General features: G+C 40.5%; 1 protein-coding gene across 4 annotated transcripts in view; it reads right to left on the bottom strand.

The window, feature by feature from the left end:
* LOC140732103 (uncharacterized) overlaps nt 1-23,084 on the bottom strand; it is a 106,434-nt gene that overhangs the window by 12,354 nt on the left and 70,996 nt on the right. For all 4 annotated transcript variants that reach the window (XM_073054256.1, XM_073054258.1, XM_073054259.1 and 1 more), the window contains exons 16-23: nt 22,373-22,465; nt 18,296-18,353; nt 16,251-16,397; nt 12,987-13,133; nt 4,424-4,510; nt 3,835-4,012; nt 1,904-1,958; nt 6-59 (exon numbers count right to left, since the gene is read on the bottom strand). In XM_073054256.1, coding sequence (XP_072910357.1) covers nt 6-59; nt 1,904-1,958; nt 3,835-4,012; nt 4,424-4,510; nt 12,987-13,133; nt 16,251-16,397; nt 18,296-18,353; nt 22,373-22,465 — 819 coding nt within the window. The remainder of the gene's footprint in view (nt 1-5; nt 60-1,903; nt 1,959-3,834; nt 4,013-4,423; nt 4,511-12,986; nt 13,134-16,250; nt 16,398-18,295; nt 18,354-22,372; nt 22,466-23,084) is intronic.

The following is a 23,084-nucleotide window of genomic DNA, read 5'->3' as shown; positions in this document are numbered from 1 at the left end:
CTTACTAAAAATCCCAAAACGTCCTTCTTTGTTATATCTTCAGGTCTTGACTGAACATACTGTAAAATACAAAGAAAATATTTTGCTGGGGTTGTTAAAGCTAGTGTTACTTGTGTTAAAACTACTGCTAAATCAGAATTTACGGATTATGGCCTTATCTTGATATCTTAAATATAAATCTAAAAATTAACTTAGAGGTGCTGTAAAGTTATACCACTCTTTCAGTGACATGCTATAGATGAGTTTATCTAAGTAGAACAAATTCTGGCTGCTGCCGTCATTGACATTTGTCCCAGGGCTTGCTTTCATATATCAAAAACTGACTGTCACCTGGGTCACAGGAGAGTCAGTTTCTGATCCTGATTTATTGCATGGAAGAACAGCCTTGGAGCTTATTTTCAGTTAACAGAACTCAAAAGGGATGTCTGAAGCAAGAGAAACAATTGTGAATGATTGAATGGAAAATCCTACAAAAAGTAGTGAATATGGCCCAGTCCATCACCAGTAAAGCCCTCCCCACCACTGAGCACATCTGCACAAAGAATTGGAGGAAAGCAGCATCCATCATCAGGGACCCTCACCACCCTGGTCATGCTCTCTTCTCACTGCTGCCATCAGGAAGCTGGTACAGGAGCCTCAGAACCCACACCACCAGGTTCAGGAACAGTTATTACCCCTCAACCATCAGGCTCTTGAACCACAGGGGATAACTTCACTCAACTTACTTGTCGTTCAGTGAAATATTCCCACAAACTATAGACACATGTTCTCGATATTTATTGGTTATTTATTTCTTTTTTGTATCTGCACAGGATGGCTGAACGCCTCGTTGGTGTGGCCTTTCATTGATTCTATTACAATTATTATTCTGTTAATGGATTTATTGAGTATGCCCACAAGAAAATTAATCTCAGGGCTGTACATGATAACATACATGTACTTTGATAATCATTTTACTTTGAACTTTTGAAAATGAAACAAGATATAAAGTGTATAAGGTACATTTAGTGGTAGTAGGACATAAATAAATAGAAAGTGGAGTGAAAGAGCAAGATCTCTACCAAAAAATGGTTATACAAATTGCTCTGCCAGAGACAATGGATTAAGGAAAATCAATGTATTTTATCAGAGAGGTTTAAACAGCAAATGGATAATCTGGCTAGTTCTGACAAAAGAATGATGATGGCAATAGTGAAAGGGCCAGAAGTGCCTATTCCGTGCTATAACACAATAAATAAATAAATAAATAAAATAATGATAAATTAGCAAGCAAGCACACAAACAAATAAACGGTGATTTCACCACATTTGAGATCCTGTGTCCTATCCACATATAGAGAAATCAATAAAAATATCGTAGTAAAACTTAGGGGGGAAAAAATTACTGAACTGCCGAAAATACTCAGGAAATCATGCAGCAACAATAGAACTTATTAGTATTTCTCATCAATGACTTCATCACCACAGAGAAAAGTTAATCAAACATCCTTTAAGTTGCAGTTTAAAATATGATGGATTTCTAATTGTTTTTAATTCCATTAAGAGGTCATTGAGTTGAACTGGTAACACCTTCACGGACCCTCTCTCTAGGGACTCTGCTCAACCTGCTGAATATTTAAGCTCTTTCTGCTTTCAATCACTGACTTTTTGTCTTTGTTGTATTTTGCTTTCCCGACACTAAACTGTTAGTGATACTAAAGCTTGCCATAGAACATCTACTAGTAAATAGAACTGTAAATGTTCAGAGATGGCAATAAGAGATTATCTTGTCCAAAAAAATAATCTGATAGTCTGTTTTATTAAATTTCAAAGGTTCATTTGAAGAAACTTATTCAGATACAACACCGTTTTTAACGACAAAATATAGTAGCATTGCTTGAATATTTCTTGAATGTCAGTAGTACCTTTTTTGTTGCCAAATAACTGGTATCAAATTGTTTGTGGTCATCTCGATACTTCCTGTTAAGAAAAGCATATTTCATTTTCAGCTGTTCAGTCTACCACTTGAATATTGGGTTAAGTCAGGACATAAAGAACTCATTCACATTACTTCCAAGAAATCAGTGAGATTAATTACTTTCATTAAAACTTGCATTATTTTTTTCCCTCTGTACTTAAATGAGAGAATGAAATCTACTGCTCTGATACCAGCCAGCTCACAACTCTGTTATGAGAAAATGAGAACAAGGTAGTCATCAAAGAAATAAAAATTACTTCAATCACCACATGTAATCTTTCCAAAGCCAATATACCACGGTTAAGCTCACTAGGAGAACTCATCCTTCCCACCTAACTGTAATTAAAGATTTAACAGTAAATTAATCTCTTGTGATTATAATCAACAGTAAAGTCTTTTCATCTGTTAACTACTCTTTCTCCTGATATCCCAAATGAATCTACCTTTAGCTTTCTACATTTTACCTACACGATACTGTTTTAATATCAAATTCAAAAATATGGCATGAGTTTCCACATACATACATTGAAACCTAGTTCTTCCTCTCCTTCATCTCCTAATTCACTCCATTACTGTTCTAAATTGTCAGAGCTTGTCTAATGTTTATGAGGCAAAAATATCCTCCAACCATCAGGAAGACCAAAGCTACCATCCATCCACAGACCTGTAACAAAATCTGTTCCCTAACTCAATATTCCACTCATTTCCTTGTAACTGTTTACAACCTCAGAGACACGTCTGACACCGGCATGAGTTCCAGATCAAATATCCATGCCATCAATAAGTTAATGGTCACTTGACACAATCATTGCTTCACTTCACTGGTTGCATAACAACTTCTACACTTGACTAATCCAATAGATTTTCGATCAGCCTTCCTTAGACTACTCTCCTTAAACTTAGTTATTCAAAGCTCTAATTTGAAATAAATTTCTTTCAGTCTTCAACTCCATACTGACTTGTATTTGGGCAATACCCATTTTTCACCCATGTTTCAAATCCCATCAATCTCACCAATTCTTCAGTTTTTGGTTAATCACACATCTAATCAATTCAGATTAGGACTGGCATCTGGCTGATGGCACAAACCCTGCAATGGAGATAGGTGCCTAACAGGAAAGATATATTCTGTCTCATTTCCAATCATTTCATTGACCAAGATGAAAAATATGTTAGTGAAAATAGAAAATGCTCAAAACATCAAGGAACATCTAAAGGGCAATGAAAATCAAAAATCTACAGATGTTGGAACTCGGAAATTAGAAACAAAACAGGCAGCATCTGTCAAAATGGTGTTAACATTTAAGTTCCAATGTCTTTTCTGCCTATCCATTGGATGCCTCACCATTGTTACATTAATTTGCAAAATGTGGATGTCTATGCCAACACTTCTTAATTGAAGATGATCACGGTCAACCACATTGAAGGATGTATAGTTCAACATAGATCACAGTGAATACAAACAGTTTATTTCCCAGGTTCAAGGAATCAGAAACTAGAGGACATACAGTTAAGGTGAGAGGGGAGAAATTTAATAGAAACCAGAGGGGGAACATTTTAATTCAGAGGATGGCCTGTAAATGGAATGGGCTAACAGAGGAAATATTTGAGGAAGGTACATTTAACAATATACAAATAACACATGGACAGGTATATTCTTAGAACAGGTCTGGATAGAAATGGGCCAAACTTGGACAAACAGGACTAAGTTAGGTAGTCATGCTGATCTCCATGGGCCATTTGGACCAAGGTTAATTCCCGTGCTGTGCAAATCAAAAAGTGAGGTCATCAACTGGAAAGACAAATTATCTTAGGACATATAGAGGAATAGCAGATAGCATGGCAGAGGTGTGCCAAAAGAGCCCATTTCTGTATTACCTGGACTTAACTCTTTGTTTGAGGTCGTCTCTAGAGTTCCATATGCGTTCCTGTCTCTGGTCCACATCTCTATCAAAATGCTTAGATTCTTCTCTTTCCATTTTATCCTCCATTAATTTTGACCGTTTAATTGATCGCTTACATTCATCTCGCCAATCTTCTCCAGGATGTTTGATTTCTTCAAAAAACATGTTATAAAAATGTGTATATCTTTTTACAAACATACGTGTATAGAAAATCTTGAAATAAAACTTATAACCTGTTCCTCTACTGGAATAATCACAGAAATTTTACAGGTAAAGAGGCCACTGATTGTCACAGATGTACAAAATTCAGATGATACTGTTCAAGACTGACAAACCAAACTGTAAATCTCCAGCAATCCAACTACAAAGAGATGCACAAAATAAAGCCTTCCTTCTACTTTTCCCTCCATCTGGCAATAATGTTATTTCAGTATTCCATGGTCTTGTAGCAGAATAGTAAGTTGCACACCCCACCAAGCCACCTCATTTTTTGTTGGATTTTAACAGTTTGATAAAACAAATATTTAAATATCAATAGTCAAAACAATTAAAATTTGTACTACCTTTGGAGTTTTCTCTTTTCCTAGTCTGGTTACGTTTACTTGTTGAGGATTCACTTCGAGAATATTTGGGATCTGTCCAAGATTCAACTGAAATTCAAATTATTGTTGTAAAAAGTTATTAGTATCCTAAAATGATACATATTGCATGTACTGGTTATGTATCTGGCCTTGTGTGCGATATAATTTCTAACAATCTGCCATAAATCTCAATTTGGCTACTCAAATCCTATCCTGCATGAAAAACCTTTCATCCACAAAATTAAAATACACATCCTTTTTTTAAGACGCAAACATCTCACTAATTATTTAAAAAGTATTGCTGATGTGAAGAACTTACTCCGCTCTGTTTTCTCATTTGCTGACTATCTGCATCACGTTCATTTCCAATTTCCAGCATTGATTTTTTTTGCTTCCCAAAGATCTATCTTTCTCTTTTAAAGACGTTAATCACCCCACAATGTTTTAAAAACAATTTTCTCCACCCCCACTGCACCATCAGATTTCTGAACAGATCATGAACACTATCCCATCTTTCTTTTGGCACTTCTTCTATTTGCAATTTCTAGTAATTATTTTGTCTTCCACTGCACTACTGCCTCAAAACAACACATTTCACAACTTATCAGTGATAATAAATCTCATTTGGTTTTAATTAAGTTCAAAGTAAATTTATTATCAAAGTACATGACACCATATACAACCCTAAGATTCATTTTCTTTTGGACATACACCGTAAATCCAAGAAACGTAATAGAATCAATGAAAGACTTCGCCCAACAGGACAAACAATGTTCAAGTGGCAACAAACTGCAAAAGAAAAAGAAATCAGAACACGAGATGAAAAGATCAAAACATTAGATGAAATGTCCTTGAAAGTAAGTTGTGGGAACAGTTCAGTGATGGGTGAGTGAAGTTTAAGAGCCTGATGGTTGAGGGGTAATAACCGTTCTTGGTGATGTGGGTCCCAAGGATTGTGTATCTTCTTCCTGGTGGCAGCAGCGAGAAGAGAGCGTGATCCGGGTGGTGGGTGTCCTTCATGATGATGGATATCTACTACTTTTTAGAGGATTTCCTGCTGAAGGGTGTTGGTGTTTTGATACCAGGTTGTAATGCAATCGGTCCATGTATTCTCCACCACACATCTATAGAAGTTTATCAAAGTTTCAAATGTCATACCAAATCTTCGCAAACTTCTAAGTAGAGGTGCTGAAGTGCTTTCCTCATAATTACACTTACATCCTAAGCCTAGGACACTCTCTGAACTAGTTACACTGAGGCATTTGTTGACCATCTCCACCTCTGAACCCCGATGAGGACTGTCTCATCATTTCTCAGTTTCCTCCTCCTGAAGTCAATAATCAGCTCCTTGGTCTTCCTGACATCAAGCAAGAGATTGTTGTGACACCATGCAGCCAGATTTTCAATCTCCCATCTATATGCTAATCGTCACCACTTTAGATTTGGCCAATCAGTGGTGTCACCAGCAATATTAAATATAGCATTGGAGCTGTGCTTAGCCTCCCAGTAATAAGTGTAAAGTGAGTGGAGCAGGGAGCCAAGCATGCAGCCTTGTGGTGCACCTGTGCTGATGGAGATGGTAGAGGAGAGACTGTTGCCAATCTGAACTGACTGGGGTCTACAAGGCAGGAATGCATAACATGTTCAAGGCATTATTTGGCACAGCAGTGTAGCAGTTAGCACAGCATTTTACAATGCCAGTTGTGAGACTGGAGTTTGATTCTTGCCACTGTCTACAAGGAATCTGTACATTCTCCCTGTGACGGTTGAGGTTTCCTGTGGGTGCTCTAGTTTTCTCACACATAGCAAAGACGTTTAAGCAAAGTATATCAAACCCTGCATTCCATTCCTGTTCAATATACTCACAGAACTATGGAGCACAGAATCAGGCTCTTCAGCACACTGCACTATATTTTACAGAGACAAGAGACTGCAGATGCTGGGATCGAATTGCTGGAGGAATTCAGTGGGTCAAGCAGCATCTGTGTTGATAAAATCTCAGGTTGAGACCCAGCTTCAAGACACCAATGCGGCTCAACCCTAGTTACTCCAGCAATTTATTTTTTACCCCACTTACCAGGCTTTGGTCCACTATGTTAGAATGACACCAACCTAATGGGTAAAAAAAATTCTTCCTCAGATCCCCCTTAACCTTGGACCCTTAAACTTAAACCTACACTTTCTTGCCCTGGACTGCTCTGCCATGAGAAAAATTTCTTACTATCCACCATATCCATGCCTTCTGCAAGCAAAGCAAAATTCAGTCTGCCCAATCTCATCTCATATTTCAGAATCAGAAATAGAATCAGGTTCATTATCACCGGCATGTGACATGAAATTTGTTAACTTCGCAGCAGCAGTTCAATGCAATAGCAGGGAGAAATAAATAATAACATTTTTTAAAATAATAATAATAACCAAGCAAATCAATTCCATATATTGAATAGGTTTTTAAAAAATGTAAAAAAAACCTAGAAATACTGTATATTACAAAAAAGTGAGGTAATGTCCAAAGATTCAATGTCCATTTAAGGAATCAGATGACAGAGGGGAAGAAGCTGTTCCTGAGTCACTGAGTGCGTGCCTTCAGGCTTCTGTACCTCCTACCTGATGGTAACAGTGAGAAAAATGCATGCCCTGGGTGCTGGAGGTCCTTAACAATTATTCACTGCCTTTCTGAGACACCACTCCCTAAAGATATCCTGGGTACTTTGTAGGCTAGTACCCAAGATGGAGCTGACTAGATCTACAAACCTTCTGCAGCTTCTTTCGGTCCTGTGCAGTAGCCACTCCACACCAGACAGTGAAGCAGCCTGACAGAATGCTCTCCACGGTACAACAATAGAAGTTTTTGAGTGTATTTGTTGACATACACAAATCTCTTCGAACTCCTAATGAAGTATAGTTGCTGTCTTGCCTTCTTTATAACTACATTGTTATGTTGGGACCAGGTTAGATCCTCAGAGATCTTGACACCCAGGAACTTGAAGCTGCTCATCTCACCATTTCTGATCCCTCTAAGAGGATTGGTATGTGTTCCTTTGTCTTACCCTTCCTGAAGTCCACAATCAGCTCTTTCATCTTACTGACATTAAGTGCCAGGTTGTTGCTGTGGCACCATTCCACTAGTTGGCATATCTCACTCCTGTACGCCCTCTCATCACCACCTGAGATTCTACCAGCAATGGTTGTATCATTAGCAAATTTATAGATGGTATTTGAGTTATGCCTAGGCACACAGCCATGGGTATAGAGAGAGTACAGCAGTGGGCTTAGCACACACCTGAGGTGTACCAGTGTTGTTCGTCAGCAAGGAGGATACGTTATCACCAATCCGCAGAGATTGTGGTCTTCTGTTTAGGAAGTCGAGGATCCAACTGCAAAGGGAGGTACAGAGGCCCAGGTTCTGCAGCATCTCAATCAGGATTTTGGGAATGATGGTATTAAATGCTCAGCTATAGTCGATGAACAGCATCCTGACATAGGTGTTTGTGTTGTACACGTGGTCTAAAGCCATGTGGAGAGCCATTGAGATTGCGTCTTCCATTGACCTATTGTGGCGATAGGTAAATTGCAATGGGTCCAGATCCTTGCTGAGGCAGGACTTGTCTATTCATGACCAACCTCTCAAAGCATTTCATCACTGTTGATGTGAGTGCTACCAGGTGATAGCCATTAAGGCAGCTCACGTTATTCTTCTTAGGCAGTGGTATAATTGTTGCCTTTTTAAAGCAAGTGGGAACTTCCGCCCCTAACAATGAGAGGTTGAAAATGTCCTTGAATACTCCCACTAGTTAGTTTGCACGGGTTTTCCAAGCCTTACCAGGTTCTTCATCGGGACCTTCCGCCTTGTGAGAGCTCCCTCTCTTTAAAGGCAGCCTAACAGCGGCCACTGAAACAGAGATCACAGGGTCAGCGGGTGCAGCAGGGATCTTCACAGCTGTAGTCGTGTTCTCCCTTTCAAAGCATGCACAGAAGGCATTGAGTTCATCTGGTAGTGAAGCATCGCTGCCATTCATGCTAATGGGTTTCACTTTGTAGAAAGTAATGTCTTCCAGACCCTGTCAGAGTTGCCATGCATCCGATGTCACCTACAACATCGTTCAATATTGTCTTTTCACCCTTGAAATAGCCCTCCGCAAATCATACCTGGTAATGGTCTGGATTAGAACATTTTAAGACAAATCTCTCTGCACTTTCTCCAGTGCAATCTCCTCCATCTTTCAGTACAGCAACCAAAACTGAAAGACTTAGACCTGAAATGAGACCTGTTACCCTTTCCACAAAAGTTGCCAATTGCGTGATAGTTTCTAGCAATGTTATTTCAGATTTCCAGCATTTGCTGTCGTTGTTCTGCCGTCAGTTCTTCAGTGGTATCCGAGCTTAAGGAGAATATACAACTGAGGTTCTGCTGTTAATGGTGTTGCCAGCAGAGGAAGAAACTGCAGTCAGGATGATTTTATTCATTCATTCAAGGGATGCGAGTTTGAAATAGTGAGTCAATAGGTAAGTGAGCATCCTGAATTTTCCTTGAGAAGGAATGATGAGCTGACCCTCTGCAATCCTTGAGGTGTGGGTACACCTGAAGTGCTCTTAGGGAGAGTAACTTGTACTGTGCTGAGCTTCTTGAGCACTGTTCCTGGAAAATGGCCAGTATTCATTTTCACTCCTGACTCAACTCTTGTAGATGTGGACGGGAATGGGGGAATTACACGGTGATTAACTCGCTACAGGATTCCTAGCCCCACATTGATGCCACACTCAATTAAACGCTGCCTTGATAACAAGGGCAGTCGGTCTCACTTCACCTCTGCAGTCCAGCTCCGTGTTTGGACCAAGTCTGCAATGAGCTCAGAAGCTGAATGACTGTCCTGGAAACCCGGAGCCTCTGTAAGCACAATGTTGCTTAGCAGGCGTTGCTTGATAGCCCTATTGATTTCCCTTTCGATGACTATGATGATAACTGAGAGTAGACAAGATAGATAGATAGATACTTTATTCATCCCCATGGGGAAATTCAACTTTTTTCCAATGTCCCATACACTTGTTGTAGCAAAACTAATTACATACAATACTTAACTCAGTAAAAAATATGATATGCATCTAGATCACTATCTCAAAAAGCATTAATAATAGCTTTTAAAAAGTTCTTAAGTCCTGGCGGTTGAATTGTAAAGCCTAATGGCATTGGGGAGTATTGACCTCTTCATCCTGTCTGAGGAGCATTGCATCGATAGTAACCTGTCGCTGAAACTGCTTCTCTGTCTCTGGATGGTGCTATGTAGAGGATGTTCAGAGTTTTCCATAATTGACCGTAGCCTACTCAGCGCCCTTCGCTCAGCTACCGACGTTAAACTCTCCAGTACTTTGCCCACGACAGAGCCCGCCTTCCTTACCAGCTTATTAAGACGTGAGGCGTCCCTCTTCTTAATGCTTCCTCCCCAACACGCCACCACAAAGAAGAGGGCGCTCTCCACAACTGACCTATAGAACATCTTCAGCATCTCACTACAGACATTGAATGACGCCAACCTTCTAAGGAAGTACAGTCGACTCTGTGCCTTCCTGCACAAGGCATCTGTGTTGGCAGTCCAGTCTAGCTTCTCGTCTAACTGTACTCCCAGATACTTGTAGGTCTTAACCTGCTCCACACATTCTCCATTAATGATCACTGGCTCCATATGAGGCCTAGATCTCCTAAAGTCCACCACCATCTCCTTGGTCTTGGTGATATTGAGACGCAGGTAGTTTGAGTTGCACCATATCACAAAGTCCTGTATCAGTTTCCTATACTCCTCCTCCTGTCCATTCCTGACACACCCCACTATGGCCGTGTCATCAGCGAACTTCTGCACATGGCAGGACTCTGAGTTATATTGGAAGTCTGATGTGTACAGGTTGAACAGGACCGGAGAGAGTACGGTTCCCTGTGGCGCTCCTGTGCTGCTGACCACCGTGTCAGACCTACAGTCTCCCAACCGCACATATTGAGGTCTATCTGTCAAGTAGTCCACTATCCAATCCACCATGTGAGAGTCTACTCCCATCTCCGTTAGTTTGTGCCTTAAGATCTTGGGCTGGATGGTGTTAAAGGCACTAGAGAAGTCAAGGAATGTAATCCTCACAGCACAACTGACCCCATCTAGGTGAGAGAGGGATTTGTGCAGCAAATACGTGATAGCATCCTCCACTCCCACCTTCTCCTTATACGCAAACTGAAGAGGATCCTGGGCGTGCCTGGTTTGTGGCCTCAGATTCTGTATTATCAGCCGCTCCATGGTCTTCATCACGTGCGACGTCAAGGCAACAGGTCTGAAGTCATTCAACTCCTTTGGTTGTGGTTTCTTCGGTACCGGGACAATACAGGATGTTTTCCACTGTCTGGGTACTCTTCTCTGCTCCAGGCTCATGTTGAAGATGCGCTGTAGTGGTTCTCCCAGCTCAGTCGCACAGGCCCTCAGTAATCGTGGGGAAACTCCATCCGGTCCAGCCGCCTTGCTGGCTGTGTTGGATTTATCCTGCTTCCTATGGACAGGACGTACCTAAGCAACTTTCCTCATTGTTGGGTTGATGTACAAGGGTGCAGCAAGTCCTGGAGCACAAGTCTTCAATACCATTGCCAGGCCCACGGTATTTGCTTTTAATCAATGCCTTTTTGCCACAGAGTGAATCAAATTAACTGAAGATTGGCATGCCAAGGACACCAGTAGAGGCAAGACGGATTATCCACTTGGCACTTGTAGTGGAAGTTTCTCTTTTGCACCAAAGAAGTGTACTCCCCCCTCGCTGCCTCCTGTTTAATTGTCCATTCAGATCTAGATGAGGCAAGACTGCACAGTTTAGGTCTGATCCACTGGCTGTGGACCTGCTTAGCTCTATCTATTGCAGGCTTTTTGTGTTGTTCAACATGAGTGTAGAAGCACCAGGCTGATTCCTGATTCTCAGGTTCCCGGTGCTGCTTCAGGCCTGGCCTCCTGCACCCCTCCTTCTCTGAAGCAGGAAAAAAAGCCCCCTTCTTTGGTATAGCAGGGGAAACAATGGTTCACAGGACATTATGATTGTAGTTGAGTAGCATTCTGTTACTGCTGACTGCTCTCAGCACTTCATGGATGCTCAATCCAAAGTTGCTATATCTGTTCAGTCTGCCTGATTTAGCACAGTAGTAGTGCAACAAACATAGTCAGACTTTGTGTCCATGGGGACTATGTGCTGACCACTTGGACTTATCGTGGACGGATGCATTTGCAATAGATAGACGTGAGGATGAGATCATCGGCTTTCTCCATGTTAGTTCCCTCACCACCTTCCACCAACCCAATCTGAAGGCAATGTTATTTAGCACTTGGCCAGCTCAGTCGGTGGTGGTGTTACTGAGTTACTCTGGGTGATGGACATTCAAGTCCCCTACCCAGAGCACATTTGGAGCCTTTCCCACTCTCAGTACTTCCTCAAAGTGGTGTTCTGTCGCACGTAGACTTAATTCATCAGATGAAGAAGGGCAGTAGGTAGCAATAACCAGGTTTCCTTGCCCGAGATTAATGTGATACCGTGAGATTTCATGAGATCTGGAGTCAATGTTGATGGTTCCCAGGATTGTTCATTCTGATTACTAAAGTTTCAGTATGGACATCTATCACAGAAGAATGTATTTCAAAGTTAAAAGTAAAATAGATTCAGCAGCTCAAAATTGATATTTACATCCTGTGGTAAGATAGCAGGTGCTGCATTTTATTTTCTGTCACAGCCTATAACACATGGATCAGCATATAACCTGAGGATGAAGTGAGAGGAAGAACTTTGCTTCCATGAGATTGAAGACCGAGCTAGAAGAACAAAGAGTACCCAGTAAATGAGATGCCTAGAACATGAAAGCACAGCACTGCACATATGCTGCATCGCAAAACCAGAACTGATTTCTTCCATATGACTGTTTTGTCCCATATTGAAACAATCACATCAAAACCTTTCGCCCTATGAAATCTGACTGGGTCACAGGCAATTAAAAATAAATACCAGACACAACTGGTTTTACCAGCATCCTGGACTCTCAGTTAAGAGAATCCAGGGCAAAAGTTAAGACCAACACATTTGAAACCACCTTCACCCAGAAGTTAATATTCAGTAACAAATTACAGATGCTGGAAATCTGAAATAGAAATAGAAATAATTGGGAACCCTCACCTACTCACTAAGTAACTGTGCAAAAAGAAACAATGAGATTTGAGTTTAAGATTTTTTTGTCTTTATTTCACACAGAAATACCTGGTAGTTAATCTATTCCAAATTATTCAGCATTTTTAATCAATGAAAATCTTTGTCTTTGTTTAGTCATTGGGTTAAGCAGGACAAGGATGAGTCAGTATTGCTTTACAACATTTTCTAACAAGTATGAAAATATAACAATAGAATTCTCAGATTTGTATTACACAAACGAAGGCAGGGAACCTGTCATAACGATCTACAATAGCAGGCTTTCCTTTGTGGTACAATATAGATGTAATTAACTTTGATTCAGGAGACAGTAAAATGCCATAGACAAATCTACCTTTTGAGGAAGTTACTCTACTTCGAGGCTTGGAACTTGTGCTAGCATACAGATTTCTATCTGTACATCTTGAAGAGCAAGAGGTTTCCACGCAGGTTCTCTGATCTTGGTCAAAATTACAGTATTCCATGTCTTGCAGCTGGCTTTCTAAAATTAAGAAGAGAGCACATGCTTTCAAATAATTAAAACCTATTCTCCCAATAAAGTATATGCCAAGCAGTTGACAGCTTCAATTTAAACAAGAGCCTATGGTATTACAGGAAAGATACTAGTGTAGACAGGAGGCAAAGTGTAGAAATAAAGGGGGCCTGTTCTGGTTGGCTGTCAATGACTAGTGCTCTCCGCAGGGGTCTTGTCAAGTTACATGTTAATGAAGTGGATGATGGGATTGATGGTTTTATAGATGCTGAATGTATACTGCTTAACTGCTGCCTCTATTGGATCTGTCCTGTCAGTGGGACAGGAATATACTCAGTGATGAAAATGGTGTCTGAGATGTTGTCTGTCCGGTATGATTTCAGGAATATGACTGTAACAGCTCTCACAATTTTGGCATCAGTCCCTGGAACCAGCACAAAGGCAGATCTAACTGATTTGCTCTTTACCTATTTTTGTGGGACAGTGTTCACTGAATAAGTTCATATATATAGTTTCAGTATTACATCATGGACTTCTTGCATCACAGTAGAACATATTAGGAATAGATTCATCAAATCACCAAATTTAACAAGCTTCTGTACATGTGTTGTGGAGACAACAATTGACTGCATCACGATGTGGTGTGGAAACACCAACGCCTTTGAATGGAAAATCCTACAAAAGGTAGTGGATTCGGCCTAGTACGCCACAGGTAAAGCCCTCCCAGCCATTGAGCATATCTACATGAAAGGCTGTCATAGGAAAGCAGCCTCCATCATCAAGAGATCAACACCACCCAGGTCATGCTCTCTCCTCATTGCTGCCATCAGGTAGATTATAAAAGAGCCTCAGGACTTGCACCACCAGGTGCAAGAAGTTACTACCCTTCAACCATCGGCTTCTTAAATAAAAGGGGACAACAACACTTACTTGCCTCATCACTGAAATGTTTCAGCAACCAATGATCCCACTTTAAGGACTCTTTATCTCATGTTCTCATTATTCATTGCTATCTCTTTATATTTGCATTTGCACAGTTTGCTGTCTTCTGCATTCCGTTTGATCGTTCATTGATCCTTTATAACTACTATTCTACACATTTGCTGAGTATAACAACTAAATGAATCTCAGGATTGTATATGGTGACACACACGCTTTGATAATAAAGTTTACTTTGAATTTTAAACGAACTCAAATTTGATATTCGTATAGTTTGGAAAGATTGCAGCTGCTGCATTTTATTCTGTCACATAGATTAGCATATAACATTAGGATCAGGTGGAAAGAACAACTTTGCTTCAATGCGATTGAAGACCAAACCTGGTGGTGCGAATCCTGAGGCTCTTTTACCCTCTACCTGATAGCGACCAGGTGGTGCCACACGTGAGGCTGCTTACCAAGTTAAGGGCCCATGGTATTACAGGAAAGTTACTAACATGGCTACAGCATCAGCTGATTGGCAGGAGGCAGCCAGTGGGAATAGAAAAGCATCCTTTTCTGGTTGGCTTCCAGTGACTAGTAGTGTTCCGTAGGGGTCGGAGTTGGGACCACTTCTTCTTATGCTACATATAAATGATTTAGATGATGGAATAGATGGTTTTGTTGTCAAGTTTTCAGATGATACGAAGATTGGTGGAGGGGCAGGTAGTGTTGAGGAAACAGGTAGGATGCAGAAGGACATTTTCAGATTAGGAGAATGGACAAGAAAATGGCAAATGAAATACAATGTTGGAAAATGCATGGTCATGCTCTTTGGTAGTAGAAACAAATGTGTGGACTATTTTCTAAATGGGGAGAAAATCCAAAAATCTGAAATGCAGAGGGACTTGGGAGTCCTCGTGCAGAACACCCTGAAGGTTAACTTGCAGGTAGAGTCGGTGGTGAGGAAGGCAAATGCCGTGTCAGCGTTCATTTCAGGAGGTCAAGGATACAAGAGCAGGGATGTGATCCTGAGGCTTTACAAGGCACTGGTGAGGTCTCACCTTGAGTATTGTGAACAGTTTTGGGCCCCTCATCTTAGAAAAGGTGTGAGGGTCTGGAGGAGGTTCACAAGGATGATTCCAGGAATGAAAGGGTTATCATACAAAGAACACTTTATGGCTCTGGGTCTGCATTCGCTGGAATTCAGAAGGATGAGGGGGCGTCTCATTGAAACCTTCCAAATGTTGAAAGACCTAAACAGAGCAGATTTTGAAAGGACGTATCCCATGATAGGAGAGTCTAGGACAAGAGGGCACAGCTCCAGGATAGAGAGATGCCCTTTCAAATCAGAGATGTGGAGAAATTTCTTTAGCCAAAGGGTGGTGAATTTGTGGGCACATGCAGCTGTGGAGGCCAGGTGACTGGATGTATTTAAGGCAGAGATTGATAGGTTCTTGATTGGACATTGCATCAAAGGTTACGGGGAGAAGACCAGGAACTGGGGTTAAGGAGAAGAAAAAAAAATCAGACATGAATGGTGGAGCAGGCTTGATGAGCCAGATGGCTTAATTCTGCTCTTATTTCTTATGGACCCAAAAAATGAAATGCCTAGAACATGAAACCACAGTACTGTATGCATCCTCCACAGCAGAAACAGAATAATTAAACAATCCCATATTGAACCAATCAAAACCTTTCATCCTATGAAATCTAGCTGGGTTTGTACAGTCGTAGACAATTAAAAATAAATAACAGGTTTCAATATGTTTCAACAGGTACATTTAATATCAGAGAAATGCATACACAGTTGGTTTAAGAACAATCCTGGATTCTCAGACAAGAGAATCCAGTGCGAAAGTTAAGACTAACACATTTGAAACCATCTTCACTTGGAAAGGAATATTCATACAGAAACACCTAGTAGTTAACCTATTCCAAATTATTCAGCATTGTCTATGTGTGAAAGTATTTGCCTTTGTTCAGTCATTGGGATAAGCAGGACCAGGACCTACTAAAATGGTTTACAGCATTTTCTGACAAATGTGAAAATATAGCTTGATGAAATTCTCAGATTTGCACCACACAAAGACGGGGAATTCATAACAATCTACAACAGCAAGCTTTCCTTTGTGACACAATATAGGTGTAATTAACAATACACAATATAGGTGTCAGGAGACCGTAAAATGCCATAGACAAACCTACCTTTTGAGGAAGTTACTCCCCTACCAGGCTTGGAACTTGAGCTAGCATACTGATTTCTATCTGTACGACTTGAAGAGCAAGAGGTTTCCACGCAGTTTCTCTGATCTTGGTCAAAACTACAGTATTCCATGTCTTGCAGCTGGCTTTCTAAAATTAAAAAGAGGCCACATGCTTTCAAATAACTGAAATTTACTCTCTCAATATAAGTTTATCCCAAGCATTTGACCGCTTCAAATACTGTATATGAAACTATTAAACAAGAGCCTATGGTATTACAGGAAAGATACTAGCATAGACAGGAGATTGGCTAACTGGCAAGAGGCAAAGAGTGGGAATAAAGGAAGCCTACGGAGACTCTTCAGAAGAACCTGGACAGATGATGACAATGGGCAAAGAAGAGGCAAATGGAATACAATGTAGGAAATTGTATGGCATGCACTTTGGCAGAAGGAATAAAGGTATAGACTACCTTATAAACAGAGCGAATTCAGAAATCAGAGGTGCAAATGACTTGGAAGTTCTAATGCAAGATTATCCAAAGATTAACTTGTAGGACGAATTTGTAATAAGGAAAGCAAATGTAACATTTCAAGACTATTAAGTAAAAAAAATTCATTTTGTGACTAGAACATAAAGCAACGATGTAATGCTGAGACTTTATAGGGCATTGCTAAGGCCACATTTGGAGTAATGTGAGCAGTTCTGGTTCTTGTATTTAAGAAAGGATGTGCTGGTATTAGACGGGATGCAGAGGGGTTTTGTAATACAGGTAGCCCCCGTTTTTCGAACATTTGCTTTACAACTCACTGTTACAAAAGACCTACATTAGTACCTGTTTTCACTAACCAAAGAGGACTTTCACTTTTACGAAACACCCGCTTTATACATGTACCCCGAGAAATAGACTACCATGACCGTGAAGCCTTGTGCAGGCAGTTGTGTGCGCATGTGTGTACGTGCCGATTTTTTTTCTCCATATCGATTTTGGCTCACTGTCTTCTCGATTTTTATAAGTGAAACTACACCGTACATACAATATTTCTATTTTATATAGGCTGTATATTTATCATTCCTGCTTTTACTATATGTTCATGTTATTTTAGGTTTTATGTGTTATTTGTTTGATTTGGTAGGTTGGGGGAGTCCAGAACCAGAGGCCACAGTTTAAGAATAAGGGGTAGGCCATTTAGAACAGAGCTGAGGAAAAACTTTTTCACCCAGAGTTGTGTATCTATGGAATGCTCTGCCTCAGAAGGCAGTGGAGGCCAATTCTCTGGATGCTTTCAAGAAAGAGTTAGATAGAGCTCTTAAAGATAGCAGAGTCAAGGGATATGGGGGGAGGGCAGGAACAGGGTACTGATTGTGGATGATCAGCCATGATCACAGTGAATGGCGGTGCTGGCTCGAAGGGCAGGATGGCCTACTCCTGCACCTATTGTCTATTGTTATTTTTTGGATCTGGGAACGCTCAAAAAATTTCCCCCATATAAATTAATGGTAATTGCTTCTTCGCTTTACGACATTTCGGCTTACGAACTGTTTCATAGGAAAGCTCTACCTTCGGATAGTGGGGAAACCTGTAATCCTTCCAGGAATAAATGGGTTAATGCATGAGCAGCTTTGATGGCTCCAGATCTGTATTCACTGGGGTTCAGAAGAATGAGAGTGAATCTCATTGAAATTTACTGGATATTAAAATGCCTACATAGAATAGATGTGGAGAAAATAGTTCAAATAATGAGAGAGTCTAGGTCCATTGGGCAGTCTCAGAATAGAATGGCGTCCCTTTAGAACAGAGATGAAGAGGAATTTCTTTACCTAGAGGGTACTGAATCTCAGAAAAGTACAGATTCAGAAAAGCATAAATGTAGTATCAATTGTTCTTAAAATTATGTAAAACTTGAATAATTTGGCACAGGGAGATAGCACATGTTGTGAGATTGGTCACAAGAACTGTTGCTAAATAAAGGAACATTCTGACAACTTCACAGAGATTTTTCATACTTCTTACTGTTCACAGCAAAACAGTTAATGTTGTATTTTACCATCTATTGCTTCAGCAGTCCTCTCACTGGGTGGACAGGTATCATAATCTCGGATCACCTGGAAATTTAAAAAAAAACTTTGAAGAAGGAACAATGTTAATCTATTCTAATATAATGAAATATCAAATTTACTTAAGTTGATGATAAACATTCACGTAGCTCCTCTTCTACCTTCCGCAAAACAAAGTTTAGATAATATGGACAGGTGCCCATCATACTATGTGAATATGGTGGCGTGTATGGCCTGTTTCCCTGTTCAATCACTCCTTTTACATCCTTCACCTTGGAAACTAAGTTCTGTGAATCTTCCGGGGCACCACATTTCAGCCCACTGATAACATGCCAGAATCTTTTCATTGGCACTGCTGTATTTTGCAACCCAATCCATTACCAATTATATAAAAAAAACTGTAATCTAAATGAATTATTTATCAGCTTGATCCCAACTCAGCAGCATCGTAATGGCTAAGCATGCCAAGAAATAGCATCCAATTTTCAGCAACTTGTTCTTAGGTTCTGTCAAAGACTCCATCCTTCAGATCTCACTGAGTTAAGTTGACCATGGAACTAATGTATGTCTGGAGCAGTAAAACTTCAGGTTGCTAATGGCAGGAAATCTGCAATCACAGTGGATTTGAAAAATGTCAGTGGAAAGTTGTTTTTCTTACAATTATATATGAAATATTATCTCTTTACATTATATACAAATATTAACTCAGGTGAAATTTAGGGATAGTGAAGAATAACTGCTCTTCTGATTGAAACTAAGCATAAAACAACAATATTACACAATTGAAAAGTCAGCTAGGAAACATGACAGTGGTCATATCTATACCTGAAATAATAAAGAAATAATTGGGATTTGTAAATCAGTAAATGGATTTATTATTGTCAAGTATTGAAGGAGAGTGAAAAATTTCATTTTGCAAGCCATCCATAAAGATAATTTCAATGATAGAGATGGAAAATGACATTACATTCATTTGTAAGTGTACAGTTAGGGCAGTAAGAATGGTTCCAGGGCCTGTGTTTGGTTCCTTGTATGAGATGTGGGAAATCAGGGAGACCTCCACACTCCTGGATAACCACACTCACACCAGGTGCACTGAGCTCACAGAACATGTTAAAGAACTGGAGCTGCAACTCAATGAACTTCAGCTCATAAGAAAAACTGAATAGATGATAGGAGTTACAGGGAAACAGTCACCTCAAGGCTGGAAGAGGCAAGTGAATGGATGACTGTCAGGAAAGGGAAGAGAAATAGTCAGCTGTTACAGGGTACTCCTGCGGCCATTCCCCTCAATAGCAAGTATACCATTTTGGATCCTGTTTGGGGGCGGGGGCACGAAGAGGAGATCTACCAGGGTTTGTCGCAGCGACCGGGTCTCTGACACCGAGTCTGGTACTGTGGCCTAGAAGGGAAGGGAGGCAGTGGTGATAGGAGATTCCATAGTTAAAGGAGTAGATAGGAGTCTGTGGACATGATAGAGACACCAAAATATTACGTTACCTTCTGTGGTCTCAGATTGTGTTCACAATATTCTAAAGAGGGGAGGGTGAGCAGCCAGACATTCTGGTACTGTACATATTGGTATAGTAAAGAAAAGAAAGGAGACCCTAACAAGAAAATTTAGAGAGCTAGGTAGAAAGCTGAAAAGCAGGACCTCCGGGGTAACCATCTCTGCGTTGCTGCCTGTGCACTCCGCCAGCGAGGGCAAGAACATGATAGTCTGGCTGAAGGAACTGGTACAGAGGGTAGGGTTTCAGATTCATTGATTATTGGGATCTCTTCTCAGGAAGGAATGATCTGTACAAAAGGGACAGTCAATGCCTGAACCCGAGGGGACCAATATCCTTGTAGGCTGGTTTACTGGAGCTGATGGGGAGGTTTAAAACTAATTTGGCAGGAGATGGGAACAGATTGGTAAGGCTTGGGACAGAGATGTTAGTTTACAAGCAGAAGTAGTATATAGTGACACCATCATGAAAGGCAGGCAGAAAATAGGGCAAAATTGCAATCAGTGGGATGGGTTCCAGTGTAAAAGATAGGCAAAGTTGAATAGGAGGACAATATTGAATGACCTCAGTATATGAAATAAGGTAAATGATCTTGTAGCATAGTTAGAGATTAGCAAGTATGACGTTATGGGTACCACAGAGTCATGGCTGAAAAACTATTGTAACTGGGAGCTTAATATCCAAGGACACACAATTTATCAAAAAGACAAGCAAGTAGGCAAGAAGAGGAGTGGTTCTGCTGGTAAAAATAAAATAAAATCTTTAGAAAGAGGCGACATAGGATCGGAAGATGTAGAATCCTTGAGGATAGAGTTATAAAACTGCAAGGGTAAGACCCTGATGGAAGTTATTTACAGTCCACCAAACAGCAGCCAGGATGTGGTCATCTAATTACAGCAGAAATTAGAAAAAGCATGTCAAAAAGGGAACATTCAGTTAGTCATGGGGAATTGCAATATGCAGATAGGTTGGGGAAATCAGGGTGATGCTTGATCCCAAGAGAGAAAATTTGTGGAATGCCTCTGATACGGCTTTTCAGGGCAGTTTGTGGTTGAGTCCAGCAATTCTGAAGTGGGTGTTGTGTAGTGAACCACTTGATTAGGGAGCAAAAAGTAATGGAACCATTAGGAAAGAGTGATCATAATATGATCGAATTCAACCTGAAACTTGAGGAGAAGCTGAAGTCAGACATATCAGTATTACAGTGGAGTAAAGGGAATTGCAAAGGCAAGAGAGAGGAGTTGACCAAAGTTGATTGGAAGGGGACACTAGCAGGGATGATGGCAGAGCAGCAATGGCTGCAGTTTCTGGGAGCAATCAGAAGGCACAGGGCAGATACATCAAAAATGAAGAGCAAGTATTCTAAAGGGAGGATGATGCATCTGTCAAAGCCAATATAAAAGCAAACATGAGGGCATACATTAGAGCAAAAATTAGGGGGAAGTTTAGGATTGTGAATTTTTAAAAAACCAACAGAAGGCAACAAAAAAAAAACATAAGGCGGTGGCGGGGGGGGGGGGGGGAGGGGAGAGCTGAAATATAAGCTAACCAATAATATTGAAAATTATGCCAAAAGATTTTTCGAAAATATATAAACAGTAAAAGAGGGATGAGAGTAGATATTGGGCTGCTGGAAAATTACACTGGAGAGATAGTAAATGGGGACAATGAAATGCAGGATGAACTGAAGAAGTATTTTGCATCAGTCTTCACTGTGGAAGACACTAGTAGTATGCCGGTTCAGGATTGTCAATGGGCAGAAGTGAGTGTAGTTGCTATTTGTGGAGTAAAAATTAAGCTTGAGGACTGGGGGTTGGCAGAATCGTGGGATTCTGTGGGCCCCATAGAGACACCTGGATGATATGTTGCCTCCCTGGTGCCATGATCGGGGATGTCTCGGATCAGGTCCATAGCATTCTCAAGGCTGAGGGTAAGCAGCCAGAAGTTGCACCATTAGGCTCTTGAACCAGAGAGGGTAACTTCACTCAACTTGAGTTGCCTCAATACCGAACTGTACCCACTGAATTGGACTCATTTTCAAGGTCTCTTCATCTCACATTTTTGATATTTACACATTACTTATTTGTGTATTTACTTGCTTATTATTTATTCCCCTCCCCCTTCTTTTAGTAGTTGCACAGTTTGTTGATTATTTTTTGAACACTGATGTTCATCCTGTTGATGTGGTCTTTCATTGATTCTAATGTGTTTCTTGTACAGTACTTCTTGCGATTCCCTGCAAGAAAATGAATCTCAGGATTGTATATGGTGACATATATGTACTTTGATAATAAATTTACTTTGAACTTTGAGTATTAGTACAAGAAAGTGACACTGATACAGATAATAAACCCTGATAAATGGCAGAGTTGGCACAAGAGCTTGGATAACCTACCATTTGTGTGCTCAAGTCAGGAGGCACAGGATCAGGTAGGATGTCAGGGTCATGAACCATATGGTTCCATTAAAAGTAGTGCCCATCCAGGTGGATGCAATAAGTTTCACACTGTCACAGGTTTCCCTTTCCTTACTAATAAACATTTAATGTTGTAGACTTACCTTCACTCTTCCCCTTCCGTTAGTCTTTTCAATTTCTGCTGCTTCATATTTTACAATGTGTTTGCTAAAACTTGAATTTGGATGCCTCCTTCTCTGAAAAACAAGACAGAAAAATCACCCTCGTCACAAGTCAGGCATTCGAGCATGGTCTACATTTGACCCTCTCTTTGGCGCTGTTAGATGAATTAACTCACATATCAGGTTAACTTGTGCTAGCTTGCAAATAACTACTGTTGACAAGTTTTATGTAAACAACTGCACATTTTCAGAGGCCACACCGAGATACGAGCATCAACAAAATCTCATTAATATAACCTCATAATTGTTGCCTGTTGATAAAGAGGTCCATTTACAACCTCCAGAAGGTCATCTCAAATGTGACGTGACAATTCTGAACCAAACTTGAATGACAAAAGAATGCTCGACAGCTATGGCAGGGCTTGAATTCTATTCCTTTCGACAAAGCAAAACCAAACGACACAGGTGACAACAAGAGTTCACTCCCAGATGAGCACAATGCTTTTTTTATGCTCGCATTAAAACCAAACAAACATGGAAGCACCCTCACAAGCACGCACAGTTCCCAGCAGCATTGTGATTTCAGTCTGAGGTTAACATGAGAGCATCCTTCAGGAAGATGAACCAATGGAAATTGTTTGGCTAAGACAATGTATGTACCTGGCTGAGTACTGAAACCTGTGCTAATCAACTG

The sequence above is a fragment of the Hemitrygon akajei genome, chromosome 8 (assembly GCF_048418815.1).
Source record: "Hemitrygon akajei chromosome 8, sHemAka1.3, whole genome shotgun sequence".
NCBI lineage: Eukaryota > Metazoa > Chordata > Chondrichthyes > Myliobatiformes > Dasyatidae > Hemitrygon > Hemitrygon akajei.
The sequence above is the reverse complement of the archived record's forward strand: the minus strand, read 5'-3'. Positions and strand labels throughout refer to the sequence as shown.